The sequence below is a fragment of the Coptis chinensis genome, chromosome 3, assembly GCF_015680905.1.
Source record: "Coptis chinensis isolate HL-2020 chromosome 3, ASM1568090v1, whole genome shotgun sequence".
In the NCBI taxonomy this organism is placed as follows: domain Eukaryota; kingdom Viridiplantae; phylum Streptophyta; class Magnoliopsida; order Ranunculales; family Ranunculaceae; genus Coptis; species Coptis chinensis.
The window spans coordinates 109,174,842-109,195,191 of NC_141458.1; the positions used below are offsets into that span (position 1 = coordinate 109,174,842).

General features: G+C 36.4%; 2 protein-coding genes across 6 annotated transcripts; both read left to right on the forward strand.

Moving 5' to 3' along the window:
* Positions 1-706: 706 nt before the first annotated feature.
* On the forward strand, positions 707-1,530 carry LOC147512854 (uncharacterized). The gene is made up of 3 exons (XM_086598805.1): positions 707-1,135; positions 1,228-1,431; positions 1,506-1,530. Exons 1-3 carry the CDS (start codon positions 756-758, stop codon positions 1,528-1,530), a joined length of 609 nt encoding a protein of 202 aa, XP_086454931.1. The 5' UTR covers positions 707-755.
* A 455-nt stretch (positions 1,531-1,985) lies between these two features.
* LOC147512855 (3-hydroxyisobutyryl-CoA hydrolase-like protein 5) lies at positions 1,986-5,423 on the forward strand. Of its 5 annotated transcripts, none has more exons than XM_086599495.1 (8): positions 1,986-2,293; positions 2,404-2,492; positions 2,582-2,634; positions 2,777-2,840; positions 3,119-3,593; positions 3,766-4,337; positions 5,106-5,134; positions 5,275-5,423. In XM_086599495.1, exons 2-5 carry the CDS (start codon positions 2,423-2,425, stop codon positions 3,361-3,363), a joined length of 432 nt encoding a protein of 143 aa, XP_086455621.1. In that variant the 5' UTR covers positions 1,986-2,293; positions 2,404-2,422; the 3' UTR covers positions 3,364-3,593; positions 3,766-4,337; positions 5,106-5,134; positions 5,275-5,423. The 5 variants fall into 5 exon arrangements, 4 of the variants coding, with proteins under 4 accessions (XP_086455621.1, XP_086455622.1, XP_086455620.1 ...); XM_086599496.1 differs by lacking the exon at positions 5,106-5,134 and having other exon boundaries at positions 3,119-3,172; positions 3,268-3,593; XR_015217278.1 differs by lacking the exon at positions 5,106-5,134 and having other exon boundaries at positions 2,032-2,293; positions 2,566-2,634; positions 3,119-3,172; positions 3,268-3,593.
* The last annotated feature ends 14,927 nt before the right edge of the window (positions 5,424-20,350 follow it).

Genomic DNA, 20,350 nt, shown 5'->3' on the forward strand with positions numbered 1-20,350 from the left:
GTCCATGGCTTGTGCGCAAATAGCACGAACACCTGATCTCTCCATCTTTAACATGCTTTACACGGGTATCTATTTTTTCAAATAGCAAGTCCAAACACTTGCGTGAGACAAGGCCTCTGAGTTCACGAAACAAAGGAATCCGGTGGTGGTGCTGAGTTACAATCATACTCCTCTCAAAGGTAGCTCTAATCTCGGACATTTGGATCTCTAGAATCGGGTGGATTAAGCTAAACATACTCAAAAAATCATGACAATTTGCATTTCCTAATACACGCTTCACCTGAGCATGAGACCCTTCAACTCTATAGGTCGTTGTACTGTACTCCCAAACACTACACCATAATAGGATATTTGCAACACATACCTTTTTTGCTTTGCAACGGTTATTTACCGTTGGCAACTTGCCAACGCTATATAAGCGTTAGCAATGTTATTAAGTGTTACTTTATTTTGATGAATTTGAGGAATTAATTGCTAATGCTTAAAAATCGTGTGAGAAGTGTTGCAAATTAAAATCTTGAAATATAAAACATAACTTTACTTTCTCTCCTCTCTCTCTCTCTCTCTCGCTACACTCTCCCGGTCTCTCTCTCCTCTCTCTCACACACACTCCACCAACTTCGGAAGAAGAGTTTTTAGATCCAGTTATTCAAAGTAATAATTTATCTCAGATGGTTAATAATCCTTCCTTTGATTACTTTTCTTTGAGTTGTATACAAAGGCTACTCTTGTGAAATTGTTTGTGTAAAAAAATAATGGGGGATTATCATTTTGTGTATAAAGATTTAGAAGGAACATCAACACAATGGGATGACATACAAACTAAGCTTGGCAATTTACCACCAAAACCTCCAGTTTTCAAACCACCCACTTTCACTCCCTCAGAAGATGAAGATTCCAAATCATGGATAGACAATAAAATTGAAGACAAATTAAAAGATCTAGAGGACGATACTAATCTAGATGAAGACCACTTTCTAGTAGAATATCGGAAGAAACGGTTGGCAGAAATGAAAGAAGTTACAAAAGTCTCCAGATTTGGATCTGTTATTCCGATATCCGGTGTCGATTTTGTATGTGAAGTTTCACAAGTGGAATCTAATGTTTGGGTGGCTATGTTTCTTTATAAAGAAGGGTAAAGGTTAAGTCTTTTTTTTTTCTTTCTTTTTTTAATAGTTTAATTACAACAACTCATTTATTGTTTTATTATTTGTGGTTATTGGGTAGGATTGCGGAATGTGGGGTAGTTTTGAATTGTTTGGAGGAGTTAGCTACCAAGTATCCAATGACAAAATTTGTTAAGATTGTGTCGACTGATTGTATTCAGAATTACCCAAATCGGAATCTTTCTACTCTTTTGGTGTATAATAATGGTGCTGTTAAAGCTACTTATGTCGGGATGCATCATTTTGGAAGGAGATGTACTTTAAGGTATGTTCTACTTTGTTATTTGAATTGTTCTTATTAGCCAAGTTAAATAATTTTATCATGCACAATACTTATAGAATTATAGTAAATGGAAGAGAATAATGAGAAGGGATTGTTTTCTTAGCGTCCTGTCGGTGCTTGAATTCGTTTATTCACTCGGGCTAGGGTGTAATGTTGTTCCTTTATAGCAAACTCATTTCAACAATTAGTCAGTGCCTCGATGGTCTTTCATTAATGGAATCATTCATAATATGTGGTGTACAATATGGTGGAGCAAACATCAAAAGGAGTTGGTGTAAGTTGAACATGAATAGTGAATAATGAGGTGTTTATTATACCTTCTGAATGCTCATTAGAAATGTAGTCTACTTATGAAACCAGCTATCATAACAAATAGGTTGTTTGGTTAGGATATTTGTACTGATTTTTGTCTCTTATATTTCTGACTAATAGAATCATAGGATACAACGAGTTAAGAATTTTATAATGTATATTACTCGTCTTATATAATATATACTATAAGGAATCTACCTACCAAAATTGTAAAAAGAAGACAACAAGGAGAGGGATCTCATTTTCCTGTTGCTATGTGGTTGCTTGAGTTAATTCATTCCCTGGACCAGGGTATAATATGTTCCTTTAAGCGAACATATTTCAACAGTGATCATGAGGTATAATAGTGGGCAGCTACTATTTCATAAGTAAGATGCCGATTTATCATAAAGATCAAGTTATGGCTCATCCAATTGTTTTCTAAGTAGGTGATATGCCATATGATGTTTAACATGAGGAAAAGAGGATAAAAGGAGGTTTGGTGAGGAGAAAAGTGTTCACCTTGATATATCTAACTTTGAACATCGTTGCGGTAAAAGATTCTATCTTTACTACTTTTTTTAACAGTTGATTGTTTTATTTTTACTGTTTTGATTGATAAAGTTGTTTTTGTTAACCCATTTCTTTTGGGTAATGATATAGAGGGAATACTTCAACCAAGATGACTAATCCATGTGAGGTTGATCACCTTGAACAGACCCCGTCAGTTGAATGTCATTTCAGCCAAAGTGGTATGTTCAATCAATTCACTTACCAGATATATTGTCTACTTAGAGATCTTATGATTTATTTCATTGTGGTTAGGTTTCTCTCTTAGCAGACTACCTAGAGAAATATGAGAAAGACAACAATGCAGAGCTGGTCATATTCAAGGCTAGTATTAGTGTATTACTTTTCCATATGAGACTTTGTATAATGATTTTTCAATTCCAATGGGAACGTTGACCTCAATAAAATTTTGATTAAGTTTATCTTGCAATTGTCATGTTATTTGACCTTGATTGTTATTTAATAGGGGGTTGGGTGTGCTTTTTCGGCTGGTGGGGACTTAAAGATGTTCTATGATGGAAGGAATTCATGTAAGTGCAATATCTTTCTTATCAATGTACTTTGATGTCTTCTAGGGACGATGAGCCCAGGTTATTGACCTCTATTGCTCTTTCGGAGAGGTGCTTGCCAAAGATATCCCACGTCCCCAAGCATAGTCTATACTTTAAAGGATAAGTAGTAGGGTGGCTCCTGAAAATGAAGAAAATAGTTACTGTTGAACATTTTAAACTTCGACTTTTGATCTTGGTGAAAATTTTATAGGTCTCCCTAGTTGTGTAAGTTGAAACATTACCTGTTTTCATGGCAGATGATTCTTGCCTTGAAGTTGTGTTATCACAATCACACTTACAAAAAAATTTAGGTACTCGATTTAAATGCAATTTCTTCTCTGATTTGGAAAACACAAAAATATTGGCCATGCAATTGTTCCCAGGTCAGCTAATGGTGTTGTTCCAGGTGGCTCTTGCTCATGGGATTGACATTGGGGGAGGTGCATCTCTAATGGTTCCAATGAAATTCTCAGTTGTCACAGAGAAAACTATGAGTTTATGAGTTTCGCTTACAATTATATAGATCCAATTACTCGAGTTCTTTTACATTGCTTGCATCAGTGACGCTTGTACGCTGATTGTTTGTTTTTTATTTTGTTGTTTTGGAGGCTATTCACAAAGTTAGAGATAACATTTTCCATGTGTAGGTTTTTTCAATGCTAGAAGTCAGTATTGGGTTCCACATTGACTGCAATTTTTCCTACTTACTTTCTCACCTTCCGGGGCATATGGGTAAGCATGAAATTATTTACGTATTAGGTGGATTTTTTTGGTGACAATCTTACAAGCGGCATATTCAACTATACTCCACCAAAGTGTGTGTGGGCTGGGTAGGATTTCCTTTGACATAACTTTTGTCATTTCCTATTCTGAAATCTCAAGTAGCATATTGGTAAATCTGCAGGAGATTATCTGGCCTTAACAGGAGCAAGATTGAATGGGAAGGAATTGGTAGAAGTTGGTCTGGTAACACATTTTGTCCCTTCTGAAGTAAGCCATAAACATTTATGGGATGAAAGATAGTAGTAAACATGCATACCGTCAATTTTGGGTCTAAAAGATATTTAGCTTTAGCATATTATAATATGATAAAAAAAAGTAGGAAGTCTCATAAAATCTTTAGATCGAAAATTTACACCTTCACGCAGACTAAAAATCCACAAATCATGACTTCTTTACATGGCCGAATTTGCTCAATCTGGAGAAGCGTCTGCTTGAATTGAACTCGGGTGATGTGCATGTTGTCAAATCAGTGATCCAGGGGTTCTCTTCTGATGTTAGCCCGGATGACAGAAGTATTTTACACAAGTAATGCGTATTTGTTGACGACGGATGTTTTTGGTTATTCTATGGGAAAGAAAAGAATTTTATTTAATGTCCTTAGAGTATCTTCATGTCATGTTTTTTTATTGCAGGCATGCTATAATTGACAAGTGTTTCTCAAAGGAATCTGTAAAGGAGATTATACAATCTTTTGTAAGTACACTAATCCTCAAATATTGTCACTTTTGCATTATGTTCAGTACTCATAACATTTGTATACATATTCTAAATGTATTTGCTAATGACAGACAGTTTCACTGTCCCATATCCATGGCGATTCGAGCTGCATCTATAATTAGGACTGAATTTTATGTATCTATGCATCAAAACTTATGGCACCTTTTACCAATTATGCCAAATTCATGATATAAAAACATTAGAAAAATAGAGCTTCATAAAGGAAGAAAAATTGATTGAGCTGTGCATGTCCATCAGTATCATTTACTCAAATCACTAACTGAGGTCTAATAGATGAAATTAAATGATTGTTATAAAAATTTTTTTAATCATATTATGCCGTCATCTTTATGTAATCTCATTTTTGTAACGAGGCATGTTCTTCTTGATGAGGTACTCTCTATTGGCCAAAATAAATATATGTTAATTATATTGTGGCTTGTTCCCATAATATCTTGTATAGTTAACCCCTAGCATTCACTGTCTTTTTCCTGGTTTGCCCTTAAGATATGCTATTGTTATCCCTATGTCTAGCTCAGGCATGCTTGTAATAGTCCCTTATCGAGGCTGTGGCCTTTGTGATATATCTTTGTTATACGTGCCAGATTGCTTGGTGTTCTGCTTCATCATTTTGGAACATCTTCTAGTTGCATCTTATATACTTCATTGCTAAAGTTGCACTTCATCTACACTCGTCATGAGTCTCATCTTCTAGCCTATGGTAATCATTTTATGGTCTCACAGGCACGGAGTCTTCTTAAACCATATGTCTGGTGGGTATAGTTTATGGCAAATATTGTTTCTTTTTCTTCTTTAATCTCAATATAGTTTTAGTTATTCATAAATTAAATAGTTGAACAATTTTTACATATGATGTCTCTGACTGATTTATGATCATATTTTAACTTTGCAGGGAAACTGGAACTATTTTGCTGCCGTCCGTTTGGGATTGCTTGGAAAATCGTATAGAAATTTGTAACCCTTAGTAAATCTGAATTTGTAACCCTCAAAACTCTTTTGAAGTTATATATATGGTTCAATGAATATAATATTTTTTTTCAAGCGTTGGCTTGTGTTTATTTTACTTGTCAAATGGTATGAAAAAGCATAGGTAGTTTTATTTGCTTATATATGAAAATAGGTGTAGGTTTAGGGCAAGAAAATTTTTTTTTACCATATCAACACATTAGTAACGGTTATAAACCGTTGCAAAGAAAAATATAAATATTAAAGCATCCATCAATAATCGTTACAAATCAAATTACGCAACGCTTTTTAGTCGTTAGTAATTGTCACTCTGCAACAGTTAATAACCGTTGGAAAATTTGGTTTGCAACGCTTTTTAACCGTTAGTAATTGTCACTCTGCAATAGTTTATAACCGTTGGAAAATTTGGTTTGCAACGCTTTTTAACCGTTGCAAAAATTTCCAACACTTTACCCACGCCATATTTGTAGCTGAAAAAGCGTTGTGAAAATTATTATCAACGATTTTTTGCCGTTGCAAATAGCCTGTTATGGTGTAGTGAAAGTGAATGTGTTGGTCAGTCCAACAACATACGAATCGATTCCTGTGAGGAAACCAAGTCTCTCGTAAATAACTAACAAAATTGGAGTACTAAACCCTGTAATATTTTTCCAAAGCATCCCATCTACGCTGGAAAATAACCTCTGTCTTCGATTTGACTACAGTGTTCCACGAGAACTGGGCCTTCTCTACAAGTTCTGTAGTTGGAAAAATATCTTAATATTTTAAAAGGACACACGTAACGATATGCCATCTACATAGATGCTTGTGTGCGTTAGGGGAAAACTTTGTCAGCGGCACTCATCAGGGCCAAGTCCTTGTTAGACACGATCACGCACTACACCATAACAGGCTATTTGCAATGGCAAAAAAGCGTTGCAAATAATTTTCGCAACGCTTTTTAAGCGTTGCAAATATGGAGTGGGTAAAGTGTTGGAAATTTTTGCAACGGTTAATAAGCGTTGCAAACAAATATTTCCAACGGTTATTAACCGTTGCAATAATGATTTGCAACGCTTTTTATAACTATTTTGTCACAAATTTAAAGCCTTTGCAACGATTTTTGATTTCACAAATGCTTTTTAAGCATTGGTAATTTGTTAAAAATATTACCAACGATTTTTAACCGTTGCAAAGTTGTTAGTTAATTTAAAAATCGTTTGTAACAGTTATGAACCATTGCTGATGGGTTGCTGATAAAAAAAAATAATTTCTCATATTTTGTAGCGACCAGCTTAACCTACAAAAAGGTGCCCCTCATGCACCATATACAGAAATCATAAATTTTATTTAAGCTAAATTTATCCTGTACACAATACATTTTCATACCATTTTACAAAGAAACCATAATATACATGGGAAAAAAAATTGATAAAGTACAAAACTAATCCAACCATATACATTCACAACTTTGAGCGATTTTCTAAACCTCACAAACTTATTGTTGGACTATCACCATAAAAAAAGTTTTCGTACTATGATCCTAAACAAGAGATAACAGCTTGCGTTGTTGAAAACCCTATGCCCATTTAGTTCTACAAATGCTCCAAAAGAGGTCCTAGCATTAAGATAAAATAGTCGACCAAGAAAATATCATGAAGCGGGCAATAAGGGGATTAAGACCAATTCCAATGCTAAATACTGATAATCTAAGGTATCGTGGATTGAGCTTAATAGTAAAAAAGGACTAGGGATTCTCACCTCTGCATCAAAACCCAAATGGAGATTCATGAAAGATTCACATTATCAAGCACGAACTTATCTCTCAGCAGCAACATCTGGAACCGGTTAATACCCTACAATTGTAGATGATAAGGCTACAATATTTTGCTTCTTACCAGTGAATATGCCAAGATTAGCAGCTAAAAACTGGATTATAAGCGCAAAGATCAATACAATGAGAATTACCCATAAAAACTGGCGTAATGGAGCAAAATATAATGTTATTGTAACTTCAATAATATTTCAACAATTAAAAGCAAAACTTTGTTTAATCTTATAGTATATTACCTCATATCTGTGTTTAGCTCCAGCTTGTAAATCAGTTTCCACTGCACCACAAACACATCAAATTCCTTAAGCAGATAATCCCAAAACAAATCAATTAGTTATTGCAGGTATGCATACACATAATGTTTATTTATCTCTCTTAAGAAAATTGAACAGAAAATGACATCGAAATTCAATCATTTCTGTTTTGTGTCAGATGGATCATGGGAGTGAGCTCAGAAACTAATAATCATCAATATTATAATAAGAATTCAACTTTAATACCCTACTAAGTACTAACTAACATGCAATTTTGACAACTAATAAATGCAACTGTTTTACTTAAATACAACATATGAGATCAGATACTGTCTTTGTATTCCATAAAAACTAAAAATGAGAATAATCTCAATTCCATTTCAAGTCCTACATTGCCTCTAGAATTACAATCAACTTCCAATACTAACCCCCTAAAAAATAAAACAATCCTAATAAGACTATCTAGCGAGCTCATAACAAAACTTACCCACATCATAATAATTTACTCAGTACCAAGAAGAGCCAAAATTTTTACATTTAACTTTAACATTGCAAAATAAAGGATATGGAAAACTTACAATTTCCAGGATCCAAATATGCCAGTGATACTAAAAAACCAGGCCCCACAAACGACAAGGCAGATTTCTAATCATTTAACCAAAAAAAGAAACAACATCAGTACATAGCACTTTCCACAGTACAATTGTAGCCCATTAGACTTGTGACAAAATTTAGACGATTAATACCAAACATATATGATTAAAATATTGATTTTCAGAAGTTAGATTAACTTACACATTTAAACCGGGTGAACCTTTTCTTAAAAGTGGCTCATAACAAACTGGGCATGCAAACAAATTGAATCCTAGAGAACTGCTCTCCTGAATGCTAGAATTCTGAATTGCAAATACAAAAACCATCCATTCATTATACCACTGGCCAAGACAAAGAATATTGGAACAGGTAAGAAGAGGGAAAAAATGAGTTCTTACATTCCTTAAAGTTAATTAAAGAAACACAATGAATAAGGCTGCAGTTATTGCTAAGACTATAAGTTACATTTCCTTAAGGTTGAGGTTAGCTAGTCTAAACTAGGAGTGTAAAAAAAAACCGTTGACCCATCACTCAGTAGGGCACCCGGTCTTCACCCGCAACCCAAACCCGCACCGACCTGAAAATAGACCCGCCCCGCCCCGACACTGTTTCTATGCGGTCGGGCTATGGGTGTAGGTTTTATGCTCAAACCCGACCCACACCGTGGCATAAGCCGTTGACCAAACCCCGTTGAGCCATACCGTTTCAAGTCTCTAACTCCAATATTTTTATATTTTGTTTATATTTTCTTTTAACTTTTCTAGGAATTTGAAAGATATGAACACAAACTTATGAGTTCAGCATTAATTTCAAATGTTCAAGTTTGAACATTAGGCAAATATCAAGAGTTCAAATTCAACTTTTGAATTTTGGGGAAGATGAATCATTCATCCTTGTATTAATTTTAAATTCTTTTAGTTTATATTTTATTGTTTTGTACCATAGACCTTCCCATCTTCATTTTATCTTGCTATGGAAGATAATCAATTTACAAATGGTAAATCACGATAAAGAAGTTTCAAATTTTCAAATATATATGGTTTTGTGTTCAAGTTATAGTTTTTCATTTTTGTTTATTTTTCATTGATTGATTCCATTAATTTTCTCTATGTTGTGAATTGGAAAGATATTACTTGCAGAATTAGGAAGTTTTTTTTTTTTTTTTTTTTAAAATTGGGTTAAAATGACAATTTCCACTAGACTCGAATGACCCGCCTGAAACCCGCCCGGTAAGCTAACCCAACAGGCCAGGTGATGGTACTAAGACATGACACTTCAATCAGCCCCGCCCTAAGACATGGGACTTCAACCAGCCCCGCCCCGCCCCATCGGGGACCACTGGATTTGTATTCCCTAGACTTTCCCTACCCCGATCCATCACTATTTGACCCACAGTTGACACGACCTGCCCCGTATTACACCCCTAGTCTAAACAAAGACTATTTACACAGTCAATGTCCTTGTCTCCAAGTGCTTTCAAGAGGCCATGTAAAACACTTCATGCCCGTCTAGAAAACCAACCAGCCCACTCATCTCAATGTCACAAAGGGACTGCAGAACCTAAAATAAGTCATTCGGATTATTCAAGGAGAGGTACTTGAATGACATAGTGATATAGAATTATTGACATACACACAAAGCGATAACACAGCAACACATCCAACACCAAGGGAAACAGCTAACAGTTGCAATGAGAAGTTCATTTCAACATCTAATGGGAGGATAACGAGGCTAAACCCACCTACCCTGCACAGCCTTCAGATTAACCCGCCATCGAGCCACCTTATATGGGTGAAATGACCACTCAAACTACTGACACAATAAATGCACCTTAAGATTGTAGCTTTGTTATAATAGCTTGTAGCTTAGTTCCCACTCCTAAGATTGCCTGCAAGCAGTTTAGGGGTGAGATTGAACTTCAGCACTAGTTAGGAAAGCTACTACCATAATACATAAAATTCCTTACAAGTAGAGGAAACACGGCTATCCACAACAACACCTGCCATCCTGGAAATAACAATATGATCCAATGAAAAGACTGCAACTTAAATTGAATTTGAATTGAGAATATAAATAACCAAAAAAATGTTTGATTAAAGACATGTGAGCTCACCAGCAACATTTAGAAGCAAAAATACCACAACCGAAGCCCATAGCAAAGGGCTGTTAACATCATGGAGCAGTTACGAAATTAAAATGCATAATTAGAAATCCATTATCAGAAACCAACACAACTAGAAAATTTTTTAATAGAACCACAACCAGTAATGTCATACCTAATTCCAACAACTATCTTGAAATCGTCTTCTAATGACCTTTTGATATATTTTTGAAAGTTAAAATTACTTCCAGGGGATAAATGAACTTATAAGAATAAAAAATTAGGACAATACAAACAAAAAATGAAGGAACCTGACGATTTGTTGTAGACAAAAACTCATACTAATGAATCCATGACGCATAGCTAAGTAGTCAGACTTGCATACATATCTGAAAAATAAAACTGCCGAAAGAAGGCACCCTGGAAAAAGTCACAGGAAAAAGTCAGTCAGTTTCATAGCTAAAACTAGTAGTAGTATAAAACTTGGTCGATTAATCATTGTATAGAAAATACTTTAACTGAACATTTATTCCATGTAAAAATGGGCCTGATCTTATAAAGATTCTGAAAAAAGTTTCATGTTAGAACTTGTAAATTCAAGTGCTGGCCTGTTGCAACATAATAGTTCGAGAATAGACAATATGTGACCAACATGATGAGGAAGGAATTACATAAGGGTACCTTTACGTAATTACAGAAGACATACATAACGAGATGCTTAATAAAGAACTTCGAGCGCGAGGGTTTAGGAACACCGAATACCACTTCCTGTTTATTTAGATATTAAAAGAGAATACACCTAAAAATGACAAATGCAATGAATCCACGAAAGTATATTAATTTATGTCTAAAACTTGTACATTATAGGGTTATTTAGCTTTTGGCCCCACTTTATATATAGATATTAGCGTTTGGCTCTCCTAAGTTGGTTTATTCGTTTTTGGCCCCAATTCTGTCATTTGACTAGGTCAACTTTGTGTAGACTATGAAATTAACTTCTCATATTTTCTTAATGGCTCAAATACCCCTTAACAATATTTACCAATATGCCATTAAGAAAGTGGTCCACTAACTTAAGTGTAATGGACACGTGTTTTTATCAAAACAATCCAAAAGTTTCGGCCTCCAAAAGTTTATTACCTGTTTTAGTTTCGGCCTCTCTCTCCAAAAGTTTATGCTCAAGTTTTGTCTTGCTCTCGGCCTCTCTCTCTCTCTCTCTTTTTTTTTTTTTTCTAGTGCCCTACTTCCTGATCAAGGAATGGGGTCAAGTGCTTACCAACGGTTGGGATCCAAGGGTTATTAGTAACTAGCTGACTTGCTCAGTTTTGGCCAGAGGACTCGACTTGCCTAAAAGCCGGCTCGACGGACCAGAACCACCCCCCCTTCGATCATCTATGTGGCCTTTGGTAGCTTAACGGTGTTCCACAAGCGGAAAATCGAAGAATTAGCACTTGGGCTTGAACTTTCCGGCCAACCTTTTCTATGGGTCGTGCGACCGGACCTCATTGATGGGGGTACTGATGTGTTCCCTGATGGGTTTGAAGCAAGAGTGGCCTCTCGCAGAAGGATGCTTTGTTGGGCTCCACATAGGGAGGTGTTGGCACACCCTTCTATTGCTTGTTTCCTGTCACATTGTGGCTGGAACTCAATTATGGAGGGACTTAGTGTTGGAGTTCCTTTTCTCTTTTCTCTGTTGGCCATTTTTTTACGATCAGCCCCTAAATAAAGCATGCATTTTTTATGTTTGGAAAATTGGTATCGGTTTCAACCAAGATGAAAGTGGGATCATCTCAAGAGAAGAAATCCAAACAAAGATTGTTGCATTGCTTGCAAACGCAGAGATTAAAGGAAATGCAATGTGGTAATGTCCATCGATTGGAGGCGAGCCGGCATATGATGATGATAGTTTGTAATTGGAGGTGGTGTACTAGTACCCTTCCATGGTGATGGGGTTGGCAAATTGGTAGCAGGATTAGCTGATGGTGGTGGAGTTCTATGATGATAATGTGTTGGTGGAAGAGGTGAACTCCCAGTAGGAGAAGGAGGTGCTGAACCAGGCTTTCCTAGCGCATGGTTGTGGTTTTATGGACTGGAGGGGACGTTGGTGACTGATTCTTACTAGGTAGAGGCGATGACACTAGCGCCCAAATCGTTGGAGGTGGTGACACCGGTGTCCAAGTCGTTGGAGGCAGTGGCAGTGCAAATAGAGTGGAGTGATCAGAAGGTGAATAGTGATAAGAAAGGGAGTGATCTCCTGATTTGTAAAATCCCCAAACCTTTTAATCCAAGCCGTCAATGTTTGTAACATAGATATTTGCCACGTGGACTTTTAAATCGATATCATCGAAACGAAATTTGTATTGTATTTCAAAATCGAAATTTTATGAAACTAGTATTTACGAGATTCACGCACAACTCACGTGAAGGGTAAAGTTGCCATTTTGAAAATATGCTACTGAACAGTTAAAGTTGACCGAGTCAACTAACGGAACTGGGGCCAAAAATGAATAAACCAACTTAGGAGAGCCAAATGCTAATATCCATATATAAAGTGGGGCCTAAAGCTAAATAACCCTACATTATATATGGGATATATTAGACAATAAAAGAACCCCAACATCAGAAACACAAAGATATTATGATATATGAAGAAACCCCAAAATATCAGTACCACTAAAACATGATCGAAGGATTATCGAAAAAAAAAAAAACTTCAACATGATCGAACAACATACCCAAAACCCAAAAAATGAAAAAACCCCATCAGAAACGTTGGATCAAAAACCAAAACAAACCTGTAATAAAACATACCCATAACCAATATACTTCATATATATATATCCCCATAACATGAAAGAAACAAGTAAAAAAAAATCATTATCAGCATACCCCTTTCATAAAAAAAAACAACAAATATACCATTACAAGATTAGACATGAAAGAAACATGAAGAATATCTCATTATTATAAAACCCCATTCATCAAACACTTATAATAATATACTTCATCAACAACCCATTTACATTATCATAAAAAAAACAAACAACATCACATATATTAACTGAAATGAAAACAAAGAAAGTATATATAGTAGTACTACCAGCAGAGAAGGTTGGTGAAGTAGCAGGACGAGAAGGACGTGCATCAACAAGACTAATAACACGTAGAAGATCAAGAACACTAAGTTCATTGTCATTAGCAGTAGTTTTTTTGTCCATGTCATGATAATCTTTCATAGCAGCATTTACATGGTGAAACATTGGATGAATAACACCATGAAAAATCCCCAATCACGGAAATAGTAGTTAGCAAGGTCTTGGATGACTTGTTCTTGTGCTAAAGTTTGATCGATATCAGTATCATTTGGTGGAAACACTTTCATCTCCAATTAACTTCACAACACAACAACAACAAGATAAAAAGGTTGTCACTAACACTTTCATCTCCATTGTAAGCTAATTAACTTCACAACATGACCTAAAACAGTAAGATGGTTAGAAAGTGAGAGAAAGGCGATATACATACCTCAACCGATGAAGCCATCTTAAAGGAAAACCAAATTAATAACATTGGTCTCTTAAAGTTTCAAAATTTGGTAGTTAAAGTTTGAAAATCGAGCGAGGCGTGAGAGAGAAGATAACAAAACCCTAACATTGGTAGCGGCTGTGAGAGAGAAAGAGAGGTTTTCTATTTTGACATACTGATAAGAGCTCAAAACTATAGTTTTAACCCCTTAACAATAATACTTTTAGACCAATTATGCGAGTAATAAATAAAAGTTAATGCTGATTACGTGTTTTTATGTATTTCAGGCATTAAAGTCAATTATGTGTAGAAATGTGCCACTTTGGTGAGATAAAGGAGCAAGGGTTTGGTTGCTAAGAAGTTCTATGATTAAAGACCAAGATTCAAGGAGAAAAAGCCTTTGTAAAGCCCGGCCAAAAGCTGAAAAGTCAAAGTCAACACGGGCAGAAACAACATACAAACGTCAGCAGAACTTCCGAAGATCGTATCTTTGGATTCAGGCCTCAGAATTGGGCGTACCTTATGTCAAAATGACCAGCTCAGAAAGAGATTTCCAATAGTCTAAGCCTTGATCCAATAAGAGGAGCAAAAGTGGACAAAAAGTCTGCTGAAGTCAAATCCGGCTGAAAAGTGGTCTGTGGACTGAAGAAATTGGGATTTGGGCTCGATTTTTTGGCCCAAAACATGGCTCCTCAGCCTATGCACGAAAATGTGGATCTGGTCTCCTCCATTTCCACACACAAGACTTAACTCTTAAGAATAAATTAGGTTAGGTAGCAAGTAGCCATTAGAGATATTTTCTAGATCTAGATTTTTAGATTGAATTAAATTAATTAGTTTTCAATCATAATTTTAGATCTAGATTTTAGTTTTCATTCCATTAATTAGTTTTTCATTATCTTGTTTTAATTTAGTTATTTGAATCATTGTTTTATTATTCATTAGATCAATAAAATAGTTAGTTCTTCATAATTTCGATTATTGATTTATTTAAGTACTTAGCTCTAAATTAAATTAATTGTTTGTTATTCATTTCTTAGTTGTTTAATTTTGAATTGAATTCTTGAGTAGATTGATATAGTAAAGTTATAATCTTTATATTATGTCTTATTCAATTTCATATGGAAATGATAGTTTGATGAATTAAGGCTAAACCTCCATTAGAGGGGGTTGATGAAGCCTTGATGAAAACTTGATTGTGTAGTATAGAATCGTTGTAAGAGTTTATTCCACTCTAGAAGGGAGTTGATTCACCATGAGAATGGGTAGAACTTCCTCACATACTAGTCATTAGTTGGTAGAGATCGCCATGAATGATTAGGGATTAGAACGACCAATTCTTATCATAAGAACGTAAGAATTAGATTACAACAATCTATGCTAGTTTATTGAATTGGATTCAAGGTGGATTCAATCCCCCTAATTCTTTATCTAGATTCAAACCTTAGTATTCCGTAGCATTTCGTAGTTGAATCATTATAGCTAGTATCTTGTTATTTGAATTCACATCCTAGTATAAATTCCACACCATTACTCTCGCTAACTTTGGCTAGTACTGATAATATTAGAAAACATTGAATGCTAAAGAACTAGGAGTGGAACGAATCTTTTACTCCACTCTATTTTGATAGATTCGAGAGTATAGAAATCTTTGATAAATAAGTACGAGTTCAGTTTTAGTTTTACTTGCATTTAAGTTCATCGCTTATTCGTAGGTAGAACTATTCAAGTTTTACCATTTATCAAATGGCGCTGCTGCCATCTTAGTTCCCTTTAGTATTGTTTTCTTTAGAATTGTTAGCCTTCCAAAGTCCCAAAACCCACCCACCCTTGTTTGATTCTAACTGTGGTTGTCCGTTTCAGCATTGAAATTTTCCTCATAGAATTACACGGAGCGCGACCCGTGCCCTAGGCAGCCTAAATTGGAGCGCCACCCACGACCAAACGCCTGGAACTCCAGCTTTTAGCTGAGCACGACCTGCGCCTTTCCAAAGAAAAACTCGAGCGCCCTCCGCGCTGAAGCGCCTGGACCTTGAGTTTTTCCCTGAGCGCGACCCGCGCCCTACCAAGGCTAAGTTTGAGTGCCCCCCGCTCCCAAACGCCTGGAACTCCAGCTTGACCTGAGCGCGACCCGCGCCCTCTGCTGATACTGCCCGATTTCCACAGGTTTGTTTCAAACTTCCATTTCTTCAAGGTTTTCAGTGTTCTAACTTGTTATATACACTGAGCACGCATATACAAGACGCTATTCATAAGCGAAGCAAGGAGGCATTCATGTACTTCTTTCTTCAAACACCTCGTGTCTCCTGTTAGAGGTCCATACTAGCATATCAGGATTGTTTGGAGTGTTGTCGTGTTTAGTTAAGATTGGTCTTAGCCTTGCATGAGATTAAGGTCAGGCCGAAGAAAAACGCCTAACGTAATCAACCAGTAACGTCAACAAACACGCCTTTCTAGTATACCACTCACTACACCTCTAGCTAATATACCACACACACCACCTGAAATAATGGCTGAAGAAAGAGAGTCTCCTCTCTCTGAATTTTACAAAGCCTTGAACGATAGCCCTAAATCTTGCATCGTTCTATCAGACCTAGTGGGGGATTTTCGATTCCCCCCAAATATATTTAATTTGTTACCCATTTTTCATGGGTTAGACCATGAAAAGCCTTATCAGCACACATCGTGGGATTGACCAAGTCCTTACAACATTCCAGCATCCTATGGTTGGTGCTGAACAAATTAAACTGAGGGTATTTCCCTTCACTTTAGCCGATAAGGCGACGTCTTGGTTAACTGCCCAAGCGCTTAATTCTGTAGACTCGTGGGCTAAACTTGTTCAACTATTTATGGAACATTTTTACCCACTATTGAAGACCGATGAAATGCTTTCCAAGATTCATTTCTTTCGACAGAATCCTCATGAATCATTTTCAGAGGCTTGGAATTGTTTTACCGATCTTCTTATAGAGTGTCCACACCATAACCTAGCGAAAGACACGTTAGTTCGTGCCTTTTTCAAAGGACTTCTACACCACCATAAAGAAGTCCTTGACATAATGAATGGGGGTAGTTTCCTAAGTAATGGAGCCTCAGAGGCTTATAAATTTTTAGAAGATCAAACTAAGCGTAATAATAACTGGGGGGGTAGTGATGATATCTCCCGTTCCGCTAGTTCTTCTACAACAGTAAAGGCTGCCGGTATGTTTAAGATGAAACACGATCCTGAACTTAAAAATTTAGTCGAATCTCTCACTAAAAAGGTAGAGGCTATTTTTGTTCAACAAATGCCTATCCCCGTCATGAATGTCAACTCCAATCCATGTAATTTCTGTTTGAGTCCTGAGCATCCAGACTCCTATTGTCCTCTCGCCTATGAACAACAACAATTACAACAAGATAACATTTGCTCAATTAATAGTTATCCTATTCCTAACGCCCCTTGGAGACAACACCCCAACTTCAGTTGGAGAAATAATCAACAAGTAACATCTCTAGGGTTTAATAATCAAAATATTAGGCAAGCAAACAATTATAACCAAGCTCCAACACGACAAGGACAAGGACAACGACAATGTCAGAGAAATTATAATAATTATAACAATAATAATTATAATTCTAATAGAGGTATCGTTCTGGTTAATAATAATAACTATCACAACCCACCCATTAATAATTAACGTAACATAGTTCCTGTCACACAACCAGTAGCAAATCCTACTCCACAATCGGATCGTCGTTTCGATACCTTTATGCAATCTCAACAACAAATTTTACAAGCCATCCAACTTTCCTTACAGCAGTTAGCTCAAGAGAAAGTACAACCCAAAGGTGTATTTTCAGGTCAAGCAATAACTAATCCTAAAACAACAAACACAGCCTTTAAGGTGAACGGTAATACTAGTACGGAAAATGTAAACATAGGTGAGCTGAATGCCATCACCACTCTCCATTATGAGAGAGTGGTTGATAACAACGTAACTATGCCTATAGTTACCCCACAAGTAGTCCCTACACCGGAGATTGAACTAGATACCGAAATAAAAACTGATGAGCCTACCCCTGTAGAGGTACCAGTTAAACCACAATCTAAGAAACAGAAAGCAAATGTTAGACATCCAGTTAATCCATATGCTCAATATAGAGAGAAATCACAGTTTCCCCAGAAATTAGCTATGTTAAACAAGGATAAAAACTTTGACGAGATTAGGGAAGTTTTTAAAAATCTAACGATAAACTTACCTTTTCTGGAAGCAATTAAAAAATTACCTCACCATGCTAAGTTTCTCAAAGAGTTGTGCACTAAAAGGCGTAAGACAAATATTCATAAAGACGCCTTTTTAACTGAAAAATTTCCAACTTTAACGAAACATGGAATGGAATAAGTCTAGGACCACAAGGACCCCTCTCGCCCCATCTGATGCACCTTAGGAGATTCCCACACGTCGACCGCTTTACTAGACCTAAGGGCTAGTGTTAACTTACTCCCGTATTATCTATACAAAAAAATAGGTCTACAAGAGATGCAACCTACTAAAATGACGTTGCAATTAGCGGATTGATCTATTAAGTACCCTAAGGGTGTGGTTGAAAACGTGCTTGTTAAGGTCCAGGATTTCTACAATCCTGCTGATTTTGTTATCCTCGATACAGAAGTCGCTAACGACTCTGTTCCAATCATTTTAGGGCGTCCTTTCTTGGCAACTGCCAACGCGCTCATAAACTGCCGCGATGGTTCAATGTCCTTGTCTTTTGGCCATCTTTCTATTGAGGTAAATGTTTTTAAAATGATGAAACTGTTACCAGATTCGTCCATAGATGGGGAGGTTACCATGATCGAGAGCTTAGCTCAAGATTATTTTAATAATACGTTTCCAGAAAACCAAATGCATAAATTCCTGTCTTTTGGAAGTTCAGATTTCACCGATGACTCCTACTTAGAGGAAGTTAACACCATCTTCGAGTCTACACCTATTGTAGACCCTTCTGTTACTCCATTTACAGAGTTTGAAGACCTGCTGCCTAAGCAAGTTTTCATTACTCAAGATGAGGACCCCCCAGAAGCATTTATCGATATTCCTTCCACCCCGGTGCTTAAACCTCTTCCTCCTGAGTTAAAGTATATTCAACTTGATCCAGATGGTAGTCATCCGATAAAAATATCTTCTCTGTTATCTAAGGAGGAAGAGACACGTTTGATCAGGGTGATTAGGGAACATCGTTCTGCGATTGGTTGGTCCCTAGTCGACATTAAGGGAATTGACCCTAATGTATGCACTCATTATATACATTTGGAGGATAATGCAAAGACTTCTCGCGAACCTCAACGTCGCTTGAACCCTGCCATGAAAGAGGTGGTCAGGGAAGAGGTCTTACGGTTACTCGATGTGGGTATCATATACCCAATCTCTGATAGCCAATGGGTAAGTCCCATTCATGTACTTCCTAAGAAATCAGGGATTACCATGGTACGTAATGCCAAGGGTGAATATGTTGCCACGCATGGTCCTATGAAATGGAGGATCTTTATTGATTACAGATGTTTAAATGCCATGACACGAAAGGATCATTTTCCTTTACCCTTTATAGATCAAATGCTTGAACGTCTAGCTGGTCATACTTTTATTGTTTTTTGGATGGCTACTCTGGCTATTTCCAAATTATTATTGATATTGATGACCAAGAAAAGACTACCTTCACATGTCCTTTTGGAACATACGCCTATAAATGAATGCCTTTTGGCCTTTGTAATGCTCCTAGTACCTTCCAGCGGTGTATGCTTCATATATTTAGTGACATAGTAGAGGGTTTCATGGAAGTATTCATGGATGATTTTTCTATCTATGGAGACTTTTTCACAAACTACCTGTCTAACCTGTCTAAAGTTTTGACACGATGTGAAGAGAAGAGTCTGGTTTTAAATTGGGAAAAATGTCATTTCATGGTGAAAAAAGGAATAGTACTAGGTCACATTGTATCTAGTGATGGCATTGAAGTAGATAAGGCCAAACTAGATAAGATAGCGACTCTAGCAATACCATGGACTGCCCGTGATATTAGAGCCTTTCTAGGCCATGCAGGTTTTTATAGGCGCTTTATCAAAGATTTTTCGAAAATAGCTAGGCCATTAACTAATATGCTTTTAAAGGATGCCATTTTTTATTTTAATTTTAACTGTAAACAAGCTTTTGAAACTTTAAAAGCTGCCTTCACATTTGCATCCATTATACAGCCTCCCGATTGGTCTAAACCTTTCGAACTCATATGTGACGCTAGTGATTATGTAGTTGGTACTGTCTTGGGACAGAAACTAGATAATAAGTCCATTGTTATTTATTATGCTAGTAAAACTCTAAATGATGCTCAAAGGAATTATATAACTATTGAAAAAGAATTATTAGCTGTCGTTTATGCTTTAGATAAGTTTCTCCCTTATTTGGTTGGTTCTAAGACTCTAGTTTACATGGACCATGCAACCCTTAGGTACCTTCTCGCAAAGAAGGATGCTAAGCAGAGATTAATCCGATGGATTCTTCTTTTGTAAGAGTTCACATTAGAAATAAAGGACAAAAGAGGGGTCGAAAACGTAGTTGCCGACCACTTATCTAGACTTACAAATGACGATGATAGTGATTCTGAGTCCATACCGAACTCTTTTTCTAATGAGCATCTGTATGCTATTTTTTCCGCACCATGGTATGCTGACATTGTGAAT

Coding starts and splice junctions, on each gene's coding strand:
- LOC147512854 (XM_086598805.1), top strand. CDS start 756: ATGGGGGATTATCATTTTGTGTATAAAGATTTAGAAGGAACATCAACA. Junction 1,136..1,227: donor ATGTTTCTTTATAAAGAAGG/GTAAAGGTTAAG, acceptor GTTATTGGGTAG/GATTGCGGAATGTGGGGTAG. Junction 1,432..1,505: donor GGAAGGAGATGTACTTTAAG/GTATGTTCTACT, acceptor CAATACTTATAG/AATTATAGTAAATGGAAGAG.
- LOC147512855 (XM_086599495.1), top strand. CDS start 2,423: ATGACTAATCCATGTGAGGTTGATCACCTTGAACAGACCCCGTCAGTT. Junction 2,493..2,581: donor ATGTCATTTCAGCCAAAGTG/GTATGTTCAATC, acceptor CTCTCTTAGCAG/ACTACCTAGAGAAATATGAG. Junction 2,841..3,118: donor CTATGATGGAAGGAATTCAT/GTAAGTGCAATA, acceptor TTTTCATGGCAG/ATGATTCTTGCCTTGAAGTT.